The 17647-nt window shown below is 33.5% G+C and overlaps 2 protein-coding genes across 4 annotated transcripts in view; both read right to left on the bottom strand.

Annotated features, from left to right (window-relative positions):
* The window catches only part of LOC110465303, a 29656-nt gene extending 12366 nt beyond the window's left edge, over positions 1-17290 (bottom strand). Inside the window, exons 1-5 of one of the 3 annotated variants that reach the window (XR_002464596.1) lie at positions 6400-6642; positions 4586-4689; positions 3790-3898; positions 2633-2732; positions 807-1368 (exon numbers count right to left, since the gene is read on the bottom strand). Coding sequence is in view for 2 of the 3 variants with exons in the window: in XM_021521018.1 (XP_021376693.1) it covers positions 1303-1368; positions 2633-2732; positions 3790-3898; positions 4586-4625 (315 nt within the window). In the remaining variant the exon portion in view is untranslated. Of the gene's footprint in view, positions 1-806; positions 1369-2632; positions 2733-3789; positions 3899-4585; positions 4690-6399; positions 6655-17019 lie in introns of those variants that run through there. The other 2 variants (XM_021521018.1, XM_021521016.1) reach the window with 2 other exon arrangements.
* LOC110465304 lies at positions 12709-17410 on the bottom strand. Its single transcript, XM_021521019.1, has 5 exons — positions 17325-17410; positions 15503-15606; positions 14730-14838; positions 13573-13672; positions 12709-12777 (listed from the first exon to the last, which is right to left on the bottom strand). Exons 2-5 carry the CDS (start codon positions 15540-15542, stop codon positions 12712-12714), a joined length of 315 nt encoding a protein of 104 aa, XP_021376694.1. The 5' UTR covers positions 15543-15606; positions 17325-17410; the 3' UTR covers positions 12709-12711.
* Between the last annotated feature and the right edge of the window lie 237 nt (positions 17411-17647).

The raw sequence follows: 17647 nt of genomic DNA, 5'->3' as shown, positions 1-17647 counted from the left end.
CGAGTTTTTTTCAACCATCGTAGCTAGAAAGTTTTCTAATTCAAAAGATAAACTATATATGGAAGAAGAATGGTGAAATAACATTTTGGAAATTAAGTTAGAGTAAAGCAATGTTTTCATCATCTAAGAACACACTAAAACCAAAACATTTGATCTTTTAATAATGCACTGTAAACTTTCTAAACTAAAAGTCATTTCAGTACATGTACATCATTTTACCTATAATGTTTTGGTCTAGATTTCACAGAAAAACAACCATGCTGAACATCAAATATATCCAAAAGAAGTAATTATTTCAAAAAAAAAAATCGATCTATATTTCTAGCACTGTTTCATGGCCATAACTCATTGTAGACAAGACATCACATACAAGTATACAGGAATGAAGATAAAAGTTTATTTATAGAAAAATAAAGGTTCATTTTGTTTCAAGGTAAATACAACTTTAATTCAGGTTTACTTAATACTCTTAGCACTAATAGTGTGTTTTGCAGCATAATTTGTACATGCTCTTTCCTTCCAAAGAAATGACTCAAATAAACTGATTTTTGTTTAAGTCTCATTATCAATTTTTTTTTATACAAGACATATCCTTAATTAATATAATCCAGTGTTAATGCCTATATAGTAATCTACAACAAATGGAGGTAATTAATAAAATCCAGTGTTAATGCCTATATACTAATCTCCAACAAATGGAGGTAATTAATATAATCCAGTGTTAATGCCTATATAGTAGTATCTAATGAGGGGAGATAACCCGGTGTTTATGTATATGATAAAATTAGTCCTTGTGACTTTTGCACCTGCTCTCTTCTTCTGGTCATCATGATGTAAAGACTAGCATTGCAACACATACTATTGGGTTATAACAAACAATTCAGTCTGTTGTTACCCAATTAAGACAGTGAAATGAATTCAATAAACAGTACGATTTTCCTAAAAGTCTCATTATCAACTTAAAACATTATCCAACAAGAGGAGATAATCCAGTATTATACCTGCATGGTATTATTAAACGAGCCAATGTAATCCTATGTTGATGTCTATACTTATGTTTATATATGTTATCCAACGAGGGGAGGTAACCCAGTGTTAATGTCTAGCAACAAGAAATCACATCGTTATAATGTATAATGTACAGTTTATAAATGTGAACTATAAACTAAATGCTGTGTTAGAATATTCCAGGATTGTCTCTTAAAGTAAAAGCTGTCTTTGATCCTCTCTGAAATCCTGACTACAATAAATGCTGTACTGAACCATTCTAAAGACATTGATGATGATGTGTTTTATTTGTCACTAAAGATTAAAGTTTCCATCTTTCAAATCCTTTTCTATCCGCAGGAATGCCTGCTTCTTCTCCTTCTGTAAACCAAAGAAAACATAGCATCTGAATGAAGTTATCATATTAAACAGGGAACAAGAGGCCCAATGGGCCTGCATCGCTCACCTGGCATAAATATCACACTTGTAATCTTTAAAGTGGACTAAAATACAGTTACAGGCAGAATATCAGTGTTTGATTTATACGAACCTATTAAAAGATTTAAACATTTGACGACTGTGACCTTGAATGTCGAACAAGGTCATTAGGTTGAACAGAGTTGATAGTCTTCTAACCCAGCATGCTTCTGGCAAAATATCATTACCCTGGACCTTTTGGTTATACAGAACAAATCATTTAAAGATTTAAACATATATTGACCACTGTGACCTTGAATATGGGCGAAGGTCATTCACTTGGTAGTCCTTCATCCCAGCATGTTAATGGCTAAATATCATCACCCTTGGCCTTTTGCTTTTTAAGAAAAAGTCTTTTAATTATTTTTTTTTATATATTTGACCCCTGTGACCTTGAATATATGTCAAGGTCATTCATTTGAACAAATTTGGTAGTCCTTCATCCGAGCATGTTACTGGCAAAATATCATCACCTTATACCTCTTGGTTATTCAGAAGAAGTTGTTAAATGGTTTTTTGCTTTGGACAAACTCGGTAGTTCTTTATTCCAGCATGCTACTGGCCAAATATCATCATCATCCTATGCATTTTGGTTATTCAGAAGAAGTTGTATTACAGGTTTTTAACATATTTGATCGCTGTGACCTTGAAAAAAGGTCAAGGTCATTCATTTGAACAAACTTGGTAGCCTTTCAATCCAGCATGCTACAGGCCCAATATCAGAATCTTGGGCCGTTTGGTTATTGAGGAGAAATTGTTTAATAGTAAAATATTGACGCCAGGCGACGGACGGATGACGGACGGACGGACGACGGACGCCGCGCCATGGCATAAGCTCACTTGCTAAAAACATATATCTTAATTTTTTTTTTGAAATGAAAAATGAATATCAGACAACGTAGAGAGTAAAACTAGAGTTGTTTTCACTGATGAATTAAGAATTTACTGTATCACCCTGAAACTCCATACAAAAAACTTATTTCCACTTGCTGTTCCGCCATAGAAGAAGAACTAATTTGGCCATATTGAGTATCCCAGATAACTTGGAGCTCAAGAAAGTTTAGTATGATCATGAGTACCCAAGGTTTGAGGGTAAGAATCTATTGGAGTACTATTGGAATATATTACTCCCCAAAACAGGAATGAGATAAAAAGATTAATGACTCACCTTTAGTCCCCCTTCAAGGTTTGAAGTTTTAATTAATCCCTTAATGACGTAATTAAATCCATACAAGTCATTATCCTTCCTGGTCCGAACTTGCAGCTCGCTGTAAAAATAATGAGGAAAGGAAATAAAATAAGATAAAAGAGGACACAAACAATATCTACGAAACTCATGATAAAAATAAATACCAAAACACAGAAGTAAAAATAAAAGCAAAAATATTAAACTAGTTTGGTCCTGTATGCTTTTACAGTTTTATTGTCCAAAGAGTGAAATTAATGTAGGAAACTTAAGTAATTTTTACCGTGCTGAGAGAACTTTTAACAAAAACCGATTATGAACTTGACTGCAATTTTTAATGTACCCTGCAATCTTTTAAGTCTCTTCTAGATAGAGGCTGAATGTTTTAAATAACATTTTTATCATTGTGTATACAACACAGTCATTTATCTTGTTAAACGTATGCCCTGTCTGTGATACTCTTTAATCTGTGCTGTTTTAACAGAGATCTGTGATCATTGTTATCATTTCTGTAAGTGAACCACCGGGTCAATTTTAATTTAATCTAATTCATAGATTATTCTAAATGGAAAACGTTTTTAAAACATGAACCACCTCATTTGATGGAAATAGAGTAAATTCTAAATCACACCAAGAAATGATGCTAAATCCAAAGTTACTGAAGTGTAAATATTTGTCACAGTGACCTACATTTGATAAATTGTTGAAGCAATTCTCACTGTGTATCCATACGAAATAAAATTTGAGACAGGACTGATAAATACTTCCAGAGAAATAGCGATAACAATCTTCATCAGTCAAAATCTAAATCTATCATGGCTGCTTGGCAACTATATTGTTCTTCAGATCAGTCTCAAAATACAAACATAGACACAGGGGAACCTGCATTACATAGAAGAAGAAAAAAATAAGAAACAATTGTCCAGTATTTCCCTGAGAAAACGTGACAATAATAAATGTTTAAGGATGGATGAGAGAGCACAGATGAAATGCTACATCAACATTCCACCGTCATAACCATCTGATGAGGCGAAGTTTTATCATTCAGGTAAATGAAGGTAAAGTATGTTAGATAAAAAGTCAGGAAATTAAACATGCTTGACAAAAAAGGTCAAAGACAGGTCAGAGGACAGACTCACCTTTGTGCCTCATCAAAAGTGACGCTAAAAGCCAGTTTTGTAAAATCACCAAGGTCTTTCCTCTCTATCTTGAACCTTCCATAATCCTTTTTGTCTTCCACAATAGCAACTGTCATCAAATACCAACAACAGGTAATATTCAATGAAATTAATATACATTTTCTATAAAGAAGTGCCAATATAACACACCAGTCATTTAAATGAATCTTTACGTTAAGATGGTGAGTCTTTATTACAGAAGTTACGCTGATTTATGAATGTTACATAAATATATTATGCTGAATAAAGATGAAAAGAAGTTGGAATATTTTCGTATCAAGGCTTTCATAACATGACTAATAGTCTATGATATACTTTTACTGAAGTTGACCAGAATTTGAGGAGCTGGTGAAAAAGATGAAATAATAAAATGTTACCTACTGTCAATCAGGATTATATTCATTATATTTTAAGAGAAAAATTCTCATTTTACCTCACTTTGTGATACTTAGTTCCTAACCAAGTAATTAAGCATAAGGAACAGGTGGGAACATCTTGATGGACTAATAAGCAAAATGCCTAAAGTACATAATGATGTCACAAATGCATTTTAACAGTTTTTTCATGCTTCCATTTGTTGTGAGGGATATTCTCAGGTTGACTCAGGGCACTGTCACCCTATAATAAATGTGATAAATCTCTAATATTGGTAAATCATTTTATGATTTAGAATGATTTTTTTATATCAGCTGATCCATCATTAATTACCATCAAGTAAAAGTTTTTGGTCAATCTGGTCTAATTTACAGACACTTACATTGAAGAGCCGAGTAATCTCCCTGCCAGTTAGATGCCATGTTTTTCAAACCTGTTGTACCTGGCTCACTGCTGTAGAAGACTTTTCCTTTAGAAATAGGTTACCTATTTCAAACAAAACAAAAAGGTTGGATCAATTATGAATTAATAATCAAGAAGGGCAGATGTGTCAGGCTTTAAAATGCCAACAACACTAAACGTTAACTGTGTGGTATACTGAAACACTAACCACCTTCTTCATATCAGTTGTCAAAAATTAACTACATTCCAAACGATATTACGCAATCTTTCCTCCCTTTTCCTTATAAAGAATGTATGAATTTTGCTTTTGAGTTTATGTTTGTCTTGTTAGAAAGATTCTCAAAGGAAAAAATTGAAATGAGACTGTGATGTGGTAGAATTAATAAATTATTTCCTGTGTGACCCGTACAAAAGCCAAACTGTTAGTCAGAGTTGCCAGTGCTTTGTCTTGTACTCCTGGACTCATCAGGTTACTAGGCTCCAAATGGAATTATCTATACAACAAGATGCCCTGTATCGCTCACCTGTATATGTTTAAAGTACTTGATATGAGGTAAAGATATAGCACTCCATGGTAGTTACTGTATTTACATATAATTACATTCTGTATGCTTTGACCCGTTGACCAAAATGAATTTCATTTTTTGCATAACACATATAACCTCATCACTGCGTATTGATATATTACAATGACGTAGTACAGGGGGTAGTTGGCGACCGGTAGACGATTGGAGAATTCAAAGCACTTAAAAAATGTTAATAAATTCACTAACACGATTCATGGAATATATCCAGAAAGCTAATGTTGTTATGACCTCATGAATGTTGAAAAAATAAATTTCATTCCTTAAATGAAATTTCAAGAAGATCCATCCAGTACTTCAAATGTCAAAATCCAAGATGGCGTCCTGGTGGCCAAGTTGTTTGAATGAACACATCCTAATAGTAACAGGCACTTCTAGATAACTTGATAGACAAAATTAGGATAAAATCCCTTTATCTTTTACAGTAGAAAAAAGATTTAAAAATTTAACCTCTATTATCCCTATTGGGCCTCTCTCCTCTGCCCCTAGGGGGCCATGCCCACCGTTTATAGAAATGAGAGTGCCCTTTGACATAAGGATGGTCCAGACCAAATTGGGATGAAATCCCTTAATCCTTATGGTAGAAAAAGAATTTTAAATGTTAACCTCTATTTCCCCTATTAGCCCCAACCCTCTGCCCCCAGGGGGACCACACCCACGTTTATAAAAAATTGACTGCCCTTGGCCCAAAGATGATCCAAACCAAATTGAATTTAAAACCACTTCGCCGTTCAGGACTAGTATCGTTTTAAAGGAGAAGTTGATGGATGGACGGATGACGGTGGATGCGCCATGGCATAAGCTCACTTGCCCTTCGAGCAGGTGAGCTAAATTGCATCAGTATTTTGTTCTCATTTGAGATTATGTAAATCAATTAAATATTTAATAATAATTAAACAGGAAATAAGAAGTGTTTCCACCAGGAATCAAATCAGCCCCCACCTCACCCTCCCAGCTATCCAATCGGCCGTTCTTACAATGGTGCTAAAAGGAAATAAGTTCCTTGTAGCAGGATGTAATTGAGAAGCGTAATCATTTTTTAAATCTTTAATACTACAACTTCCTTATATATAATATGTGTGTCCAAGGATTTATATTTATTTTTATGTACCAAGCACCTGCCAGTGGATATAACTCATTAACAGGACCCACAGGGTCACGCAACTACTATCAATAGTGATCTTATATGTGCCCCTATCCAATAACGTACCTAGCGGTTGAAGGTCAAACAAGTAGTAACAAGATCAATAATGACAATGTTAATAGTTGCGTTGTGCAGGACCTGTCTTTACTCCCTTATAAAAACAAACTGAACCCTTCTCATAGCATATCACTAAAACAATTGCTTCATGCACGCAAGCGTTTGCAGTTTAAATCTTGTAAACCTGTGGAGTAGAAGTCCCTGGTCAAAGTGTCGAACCGAAAACAGGACGATAAACAACGAAACGAAACCGGAAAACAAAATTATAAACTAAAAGATGGAACGGTATGCAATTTTTTATCCGGATTGCAGTAAATGTCGTTCTGAAGAAAGAAAACACATCAATACATATGGCTACATACTGTATGTACAATGACAATGGCATTTATAGTTTCCAATTGTGTTATTAAAAGTCTCAGTGGTAAGACCACAATGTTGAACTCCATTTGAAGTTGCATGTGAAATATTTTGTTTTTAAATTATACCGTTCAGAAATAAACAAGAGGAATGAAACATCAACGCTCGTCAATACACAAACGACCAAACTGGACTGAAAAGTCGATTTAAATAAAAACAAAATGCATACACTAAGCGTGACGAAACTTGATCATGACCAACCTAAATCAAAAGAATACGAATAAGAAGGGATCCCGCTCGGAGCAATACAACAGTGAAGAACTAGTGAAAAAATTCACTGATGTTTCGACGGGTGAGATATTCCTGCATGTTGCATGTGTAGTTTCATGTATTACATTTTGTAAACGTTTCAAAAAATCCCATTGCATATTTTGACGGGAGACATCGTGATGGGGTCACACTTGATACAGTCCAATTTTAATATTAATAGTTTGATATTATTTAAGGAGGGAAGGCGGAGGCACAATCGGCGCCAACGAAAATCAGAGAAAAGGATTTTGTTTGTATGTTGTATAATATTTTGGAAGAAAAAGTACTCTAGTTACCATTGTACATCTCCTGTCCATTGCCCTTGTTTAAGAAAGAATACGTACTATCGCAGTGTGCACAAGACCGTTGTTCGAACTCGAAATCTATCGAACCAGGGCAGAATGTAATCAAAGAAAGTGTTGTTTGTATACCCCTGGGGAAGTTCATTGTACAATGATAATAAGAACATGTGTTCAGGAAGGGTAAGAGTCTTCTGCTTCCAACGATCGGTCCAGTCCAGTTCCGCTACATTACAAACAAAACGTGTCAAGCGAAACATGTCCACAAAACTGATTTATAATAACTGTTATATACATACACAGATTACGCTAGATTTCAATAAGCCAGCCAACATGTTCTGACGTTGCATAGTTACGAACGACTACGACTTCCGAGCTATTTCGTCTCAATGAATGAAAATATTGAGTCTTATTGGTAACACTAAGGGCTGATCTGCCCCTCTCATTGCAGTAATGGTTTGATAAACACATTTACAAATAAAATGATAAATAAAATATGTGAATTGAAAACTTTGCCTCAAATTTGCATTTCCTGGGGTACTGTTTCGATTTGAAGGCTAAAATCGGTTGTTCTATGGTAACTTATTTAATCAATCATAACAAATTACTCAAATCGATACGAACGAAAAAATGCATTTACCCTCCAATGAATACATATCTCTACAATAAAAATATAAATGTCCGTTGTTATTTTGACGTTTAATATATTCGTTGGAAAATATTCAAATAATTCTACGCTATGTCCCTGTCTTGCTCATGAGAAATATATTCGTTTAAACTAAACTTTTAAAGAAGCTTCAAACAGATGGAACTTCCCATTTCTCTCGTTAATTCTGATAATAAATAGTAACATTTGATGTCATTGCTTCAGCAGATATTATTTTTTTGCAGTTTGTAGTTCTACGTATTGAATAAACGTCAGTTTTATGTATAGCACTGGCCAACGTAAATATATTGTTCAGAGACTTTGCCTGTAATTGTTTATTTGACTCTTGAGCAGAATTGTGTCGCCCTGGTAAAAAGAAAAGAATAGGCATCGCAGTGACTGGTCGTATCCGGAGTGAAAAGATATATCTTTATTTTTAAATACACTTTCTATTTTAAGTTTTTACCTTGTTTGGATAAGATCACTAGTATACATTTAAGCATTGATCTGGTCCGGGTACCGTGAAACCTATGATCATATTACTTTCAGATGATATTCATAGGCAATGTGAATGCAAACTGGACAGGCTTTTATCAATAAATGACAAATGAAGGCAATTCAGGGCTTAAAGTTACAGTGTACTGCTTTCAAAATAAATCTGGACTTGTTTCGTTTTGACAAGTAAACTAATTAATGTGCTTGCTGTTTCTCTTCAGATTATTTGTGCCTTTTCAGATTTTTGGTTGTAAAATTAAAACCAAGTTTGAGCGAGACACAGCTTACAGTAAGTATACCCCAGGGAAACCTGGTCTTCTGATGTGCATCATGTATGTCAATGACATACCACTTAGTGTCAATTAATGTAGTTTGCATATATACATTTGTACGCTGATGAAACATTATTATCTATAGAAAGTTTGTTGCAAATGTTATAATAATGCCCAAACATAGCCAAGAAAAATGGAAATCAGTTTTTGAGATGGATGAGGATTTCAACTCGGGAGATATTTATATGAATGCATTAAACTGTACAATGGAAACAAAATTACAAACTTTCCAATACAAAATCAATCATAGGATTCTACCAACTAATAAAGAGTTAGTAAAAATGAAATCAATTATGTACATTCTGTAACAGAGAAACAAAAACATTGGAACCCAATTTTACTCAATGCTATTATGCACAGAGATTATTGGATGATTTTAATGTTTGGTATACTGAGCATGATGATAGACAGCCCTATATTGATTTTAAAGATATAGATATTCTTTTTGGAAATTCAAAGATTGGACTATTATTAAACCATTTTCTGGTAATAATAAAACATCATATATACTGTAGCCGCATTAAAGACTACATTCCAAATTTTGAAATGTGTAATATTATTTTTGCACATTCAATGAAAGTAGAGAAGTTTATTGCGATGAAAAGTAAATTTCTATTATCCTTCCAAAATAAATGGGGTTAATTCGAACAATTTTTAACAATAAAAACCTGAATTCATTATTATTTTAAATATTACTTACATGTTGTTGTTTTTTTAATAAAGGTTCTCTCCCCTTATTAGTTTGAAATGTTTGCTTCCCTCGCATGCTCATTAGTGATATATCCGGTGCCTAGCTGGCCAATCAGGGGGTTCCCCTCCTTCCTGCCTCTTATGTGTCATGTCTCAGTACATTTACTAAGTATTATATAATATCTCTATATATTATATTATATGACTATTTAAAACCCTGTTTTAAGTAAGTCCGTCAGCAGTCGACACGTATCATAGAAGACATATAGTAATATTTGTTATATACCTTAGTATATATAATCACAGTATTACTATTATTATATTATATATGTTATTATATCATATATATATTATGAAGGAGAAAACTTCAAAATGTATGAATACATAGATGAAATGAGTGAATGAGTGTAAACAAAGAGATAATTAATGGAAATAATAAATGTACGAATGAATGTAAACAAGGAATAAATGTAAAATGAAGGATGTTATGAAAAGAAATCAATGAAAGAATAAGTAAACAATTTGTAAGGATATTTAATCAAGGGCCCCAACTCTGGCAGTATTCCAAAAATGTTGTAGGGTAATAAAAGAAAAGGTATTGACATTGTCCTTAACCATCCCTGAAAACCCTGTTTTAAGTAAGTCCGTCAGCAGTCGACACGTATCATGGGAGACATTATAAGAGAAGGAGTAATGCTTCTTATCAACATATCTTCTTTAGTCTCAATAACTTGCTACAATATAGACACAGGAGCATGTCAACTCACCTTGTCATATACCTTAGTATAGTCACAGTATTACTTATCAGGTGAAGCCACAGATTTACGAACGTTCTTTAACTGAAGAAGATTTTTCACCTTAATTCTCATTGGTGAGCACTGCTTGAGTTATGAAAACTTCCTTAGTTTTTTGTCGCAATGTTAACAAATGGTATGGTTTGGGAACGAATCTGGGGTCTGTATGTATGACAGTATTTTATCAGACAATAAGCCCATGCCTGGTAATAAGCCCAACCGTATCTATTGCAGTTCAGTAGAAATTCCAACAAATGCAATTATATTATCCTGTAGTAACCTCACTTTGTGCCCCCATCCCCCGCTTATTAATACGAGTACGTCAGGTACGTTGTGAGATTGATATCATAGTCGCTATGAAAATATTAGCATGTTTCAAAGACGTCCAGCCTGGAAGGTGTAAACAAAAATGTGGAAGTCTTATTCAAATTTTTATTAACTATATCTGCATAACATCCTCTAACAAATGCTATACACAAATACCACACATAATAAAAACTAAAACAAAATACATTGAATATAGAGTGTTGTTGCCAAACCTAAAGTGAATAATGAAAAAAACAATATTTCAGATATAAGTATAAAAAGTATAAATCAAACAATATTTTCTGTTGGCTAGCAGACATTGCAATACCAAATAAGGTCTTTTATATCCATACAAAACCTGACAACTTTAAAACACAAGGAATTAAATGATCCCTTACTTAAATTAAGTACAAAATATTAATGTAAATTAAAAAAAATCATGTGAATGACATTCATCTCAATAAAAAAATTGTAAATGGAAGTGATGTCTGTTTATACAACAGTACAGTAAAGTTTAGAAGAAAAAAATAATATACATACATGAATGTAATGTTTGATATAGAGTAACATTAAACAATATAACCATGAACATTTCAGCAGTAACAGTACACAACAAAGACATTCTATCATCTACGACCAGGATCGATAACAGTAGTAGAAGCTGATGTTGATTTTCTAATTTTGATTGAGATTGAATTTGAGCGGTTATTGTGGTGCATGAAATTTTCTAATTTTGATTGAGATTGAATTTGGGCGGTTATTGATGTGTAGTTTTGTTTGAAAATCGAAGGATTCCGTCAATGTAAACCAAGTGTTTTTATATGTCATCTCTGCTTGGATGACCACATTAAAACTCTACTACAATATCAATACATGCATAGGTATTGAATTCTGCCACAAACATATTTTAGTTCTGCTTTTCGAACAATTTCATTGTTTTATTTTAATGCAATATCGTAGCTAGTCAGCAGTCTTACAAACTACTATAGGACGTAAAACTATTTATCTGTATTAAATACAAGGAAATTTCGTTTACGAGAAAACACATAAATCCACAAATGTTATGAATTTGTCGAGTTTTTTTCAACCATCGTAGCTAGAAAGTTCTCTAATTCAAAAGATAAACTATACATGGAAGAAGAATGGTAAAATTACATTTTGGAAATTAGGTTAGAGTAAAGCAATGTTTTCATCATCTAAGTACACACTAAAACCAAAACATTTGATCTTTTAATAATGCACTGTAAACTTTCTAAACTAAAAGTCATTTCAGTACATCATTTTACCTATAATGTTTTGGTTTAGATTTCACAGAAAAACAACCATGCTGAACATCAAATATATCCAAAAGAAGTAATTATTTCAAAAAATTAATAATAATATATTCCAGTGTTAATGCCTATATAGTTATCTACAACAAATGGAGGTTATTAATAAATTCCAGTGTTAGTGCTTATATAGTAATCTCCAACAAATAGAGGTAATTAATATAATCCAGTGTTAATGCCTATATAGTAGTATCTAATGGGGGGAGATAACCCGGTGTTAATGTAAATGATAAAATTAGTCCTTGTGACTTTTGCAGTATAATTTGTACCTGCTCTCTTCTTCTGGTCATCATAATATAAAGACTAGCATTGCAACACATACTATTGGGTTATAACAAACAATTCAGTCTGTTGTTACCCAATTAAGACAGTGAAATGAATTCAATAAACAGTACGATTTTTCTAAAAGTCTCATTATCAACTTAAAACATTATCCAACAAGAGGAGATAATCCAGTATTATCCCTGCATGTTATTATTAAACGAGCCAATGTAATCCTATGTTGATGTCTATAATTATGTTCATATATGTTATCCAACGAGGGGAGGTAATCCAGTGTTAATGTCTAGCAACAAGAAATCACATCGTTATAATGTATAATGTACAGTTTATAAATGTGAACTATAAACTAAATGCTGTGTTAGAATATTCCAGGATTGTCTCTTAAAGTAAAAGCTGTCTTTGATCCTCTCTGAAATCCTGATTACAATAAATGCTGTACTCAACCATTCTAAAGGCATTGATGATGATGTGTTTTATTTGTCACTAAAGATTAAAGTTTCCATCTTTCAAATCCTTTTCTATCCGCAGGAATGCCTGCTTCTTCTCCTTCTGTAAACCAAAGAAAACATAGCATCTGAATGAAGTTATCATATTAAACAGGGAACAATAGGCCCAATGGGCCTGCATTGCTCACCTGGTATAAATATCACACTTGTAATCTTTAAAGTGGACTAAAATACAGCTACAGGCAGATTTCAGTGTTAAAATATTTAAACATATGACGCCTGTGACCTTGAATGTCGAACAAGGTCATTAGGTTGAACAGAGTTTATAGTCTTCCAACCCAGCATGCTTCTGGCAAAATATCATTACCCTTGACCTTTTGGTTATACAGAACAAATCATTTACAGATTTAAACATATCTTGACCACTGTGACCTTGAATATGGGCGAAGGTCATTCACTTGGTAGTGCATCATCCCAGCATGTTAATGGCTAAATATCATCACCCTTGGCCTTTTGCTTTTTAAGAAAAAGTCTTTTAAAGTTTTTTAACATATTTGACCCCTGTGACCCTGAAAGAAAGTCAAGGTCATTCATTTGAACAAACTTGGTAGCCTTTCAATCCAGCATGCTACAGGCCCAATATCAGTTCCTGAGCCGTTTGGTTATTCAGGAGAAATTGTATCACCCTGAAACTCCATACAAAAACTTATTTCCACTTGCAGTTCCGCCATACAAGAAGAACTAATTTGGCCATATTGAATATCCCAGATAACTTGGAGCTCAAGAAAGTTTAGTATCACCGTGAGTACCCAAGGTTTGAGATTAAGAATCTATTGGAGTACTATTGGAATATATTACTCCCCAAAACAGGAATGAGATAAAAAGATTAATGACTCACCTTTAGTCCCCCTTCAAGGTTTGAAGTTTTAATTAATCCTTTAATGACGTAATTAAATCCATACAAGTCATTATCCTTCCTGGTCCGAACTCGCAGCTCGCTGTAAAAAATAATGAGAAAAGGAAATAAAATAAGATAAAAGAGGACACAAACAATATCTACGAAACTCATGATAAAAATATATACCAAAACATACAAGTAGAAATTAAAGCAAAAATATTAAACTAGTTTAGTCCTGTATGCTTTTACAGTTTTATTGTCCAAAGAGTGAAATTAATGTAGGAAACTAAAGTAATTTTTACCTTGCTGGGAAAACTTTTAACAAAAACGATCATGAACTTGACTGCAATTTTTAATGTACCCTGCAATCTTTTAAGTCTCTTCTAGCTAAAAGCTGAATGTTTAAATAACATTTTTTTTATCATTGTGTATACAACACAGTCCTTTATCTTGTTAAATGTATGCCCTGTCTGTGATACTCTTTAATCTGTGCTGTTTTAACAGAAATCTGTGATCATTGTTATCATTTCTGTAAGTAATACACCGGGTCAATTTTAATTTAATTTAAATCAAAGATTATTCTAAATGGAAAACGTTTTTAAAACATGCACCACCTCATTTGATGGAAATAGAGTAAATTCTAAGTCACACCAAGAAATGATGCTAAATCCAAAGTTACTGAAGTGTTAATATTGGTCACAGTGACCTACATTTGATAAATTGTTGAAGCAATTATCACTGTGTATCCATACGAAATAAAATTTGAGACAGGACTGATAAGTACTTCCAGAGAAATAGCGATAACAATCTTCATCAGTCAAAATCTAAATCTATCATGGCTGCTTGGCAACTATATTGTTCTTCAGATCAGTCTCAAAATAAAAACATAGACACAGGGAAACCTGCATTACATAGAAGAAGAAAAATAAGAAAAAATTGTCGAGTATTTCCCTGAGAAAACGTGACAATAATAAATGTTTAAGGATGGATGAGAGAGCATAGATGAAATGCTACATCAACATTCCACCATCATAGCCATCTGATGAGGCGAAGTTTTATCATTCAGGTAAATGAAGGTAAAGTATGTTAGATAAAAAGTCAGGAAATTAAACATGCTAGACAAAAAAGGTCAAAGACAGGTCAGAGGACAGACTCACCTTTGTGCCTCATCAAAAGTGACGCTAAAAGCCAGTTTTGTAAAATCACCAAGGTCTTTCCTCTCTATCTTGAACTTTCCATAATCCTTTTTGTCTTCCACAATAGCAACTGTCATTAAAAACCAACAACAGGTAATATTCAGTGAAATTAATATACATTTTCTATAAAGAAGTGTCAATATAACACACCAGTCATTTAAATGAATCTTAACGTTAAGATGGCGAGTCTTTATTACAGAAATTAGGCTGATTTATGAATGTTACATAAATATATAATGCCGAATAAAGATGAAAAGAAGTTGGAATATTTTCGTATCAAGGGTTTCGTAACATGACTAATAGTCTATTATATACTTTTACTGAAGTTGACCAGAATTTGAGGAACTGGCGAAAAAGATGAAATAATAAAATGTTCCCTACTGTCAAACAGGATTATATTCATTATATTTTAAGAGATAATTTCTCATTTTACCTTACTTTGTGATACTTAGTTTCTAACCAAGTAATTAAACATAAGGAACAGGTGGGAACATCTTGATTGACTAATTGGCAAATTGCCTAAAGTACACAATGATGTCACAAATGCATTTTAAAAGTTTTTTCATGCTTCCATTTGTTGTGAGGGATATTCTCAGGTTGACTCAGGGCACTGTCACCCTATAATAAATGTGATAAATCTCTAATATTGGTAAATCATTTTATGATTTAGAATGATTTATTTATATCGGCTGATCCATCATTAATTACCATCAAGTACAAGTACAAACACTTACATTGAAGAGCCGAGTATTCTTCCTCGCAGCTGGATGCCATGTTTTTCAAACCTGTTGTAACTGGCTCACTGCTGTAGAAGACTCTTCCTTTAGAAATAGCTTACCTATTTCAAACCAAACAAAAATGTTGGATCAATTATGAATTAGTAATCAAGAAGGGCAGATGTGTCAGGCTATACACTTTATATCAGTTGTCAAAAATTAACTACATTCCAAACGATATTACTCAATCTTTCCTCCGTTTTCCTTATAAAGAATGTATGAATTTTGCTTTTGATTAAATGTTTGTCTTGTTAGGAAGATTCTCAAAGGAAAAAAAATGAAATGAGACTGTGATGTGGTAGAATTAATAAAATATTGCCTGTGTGACCCGTACAAAAACCAAACTGTTAGTCAGAGTTGCCAGTGCGTTGTCTTGTACTTCTGGATTCATCAGGTTACTAGGCTCCAAATGGAATTATCTATACAACAAGATGCCCTGTATCGCTCACCTGTATATGTTTAAAGTCCTTGATATGAGGTAGAGATATAGCACTCCATGGTAGTTACTGTATGTACATATAATTACATTCTGTATGCTTTGACCCATTGACCAAAATGAATTTCATTTTTGCATAACACAGATGACCTCATCACTGCGTATTGATACACTACAATGACGTAGTACAGGGGGTAGTTGGCGACCGGTAGACGATTGGAGAATTCAAAGCACTTAAAAAATGTTAAAAAATTCATTAACACGATTCATGGAATATATCCAGAAAGCTAATGTTGTTATGACCTCATGAATGTTGAAAAAATAAATTTCATTCCTTACATGAAATTTCAAGAAGATCCATCCAGGATTTCTGGAGATATAGCAAGAACAACTTCAAATGTCAAAATCCAAGATGGCGTCCTGGTGGCCATGTTGTTTGAATGAACACATCCTAATAGTAACAGGCTCTTCTAGATAACTTGATAGACAAAAATATGATAAAATCCCTTAATCCCTTACAGTAGAAAAAAGATTTTAAAGTTTTACCTCTGTTATCCCTATTGGGTCCCTCTCCTCTGCCCCTAGGGGGCCACGCGCACCGTTTATACAAATTAGAGTGCCCTTTGACATAAGGATGGTCCAGACCAAATTGGGATGAAATCCCTTAATCCTTATGGTAGAACAAGGATTTTAAATGTTAACCTCTATTTCCCCTATCAGCCCCAACCATCTGCCCCCAGGGGGACAACACCCACGTTTATAAAAAAACTTGACTGCCCTTGGCTCAAAGATGATCCAAACCAAATTGAGTTTAAAACCACTTCGCCGTTCAGGACTAGTATCGTTTTAAAGGAAAAATTGATGGATGGACGGATGACGGTGGATGCGCCATGGCATAAGCTCACTTGCCCTTCGGGCAGGTGAGCTAAATTGCATCAGTATTTTTTCTCATTTGAGACTATGTAAATCAATTAAATATTTAATAATAATTAAACAGGAAATAAGTAGTGTTTCCAACAGGAATCAAATCATCCCCCACCTCACCCTCCCAGCTATCCAGTCGGCCGTTCTTACAATGGTGCTAAAAGGAAGTAAGTTCCTTGTAGCAGGATGTAATTGAGAAGCGTAATAATGTTTTAAATGTTTAATACTACAACTTCCTTATATATAATATGTGTGTCCAAGGATTTATATTTATGTTTATGTAGTAGTGTTGTAGTAATGGTTGCGTTGTGCAGGACCTGTCTTTACTCCATTATAAAAACAAACTGAACCCTTATCATAGCATATCACCAAAACAATTGCTTCATGCACGCAAGCGTTTGCAGTTTAAATCTTGTAAACCTGTGGAGTAGAAGTCCCTGATCAAAGTGTCGAACCAAAAGCAGGACGATAAACAACGAAACGAAACCGGAAAACAAAATTATAAACTAAAAGATGAAACGGTATGCAATCTTTTATCCGGATTGCAGTAAATGTCGTTCTGAAGAAAGAAAATAGATACATCAATACATGTGGCTACATACTGTATGTACAATGACAATGGCATTTATAGTTTCCAATTGTGTTATTAAAAGTCTCAGTAGTAAGACCACAATGTTGAACTCCATTTGAAGTTGCATGTGAAATAGTTTGTTTTTCAATTATACAGTTCAGAAATAAACAAG

This window comes from Mizuhopecten yessoensis, unplaced genomic scaffold (assembly GCF_002113885.1).
Source record: "Mizuhopecten yessoensis strain PY_sf001 unplaced genomic scaffold, ASM211388v2 scaffold11069, whole genome shotgun sequence".
NCBI classification, from domain to species: Eukaryota; Metazoa; Mollusca; class Bivalvia; order Pectinida; family Pectinidae; genus Mizuhopecten; species Mizuhopecten yessoensis.
Note: the sequence above shows the minus strand (reverse complement) of the source record. Positions and strands in the feature narration are given on the sequence as shown.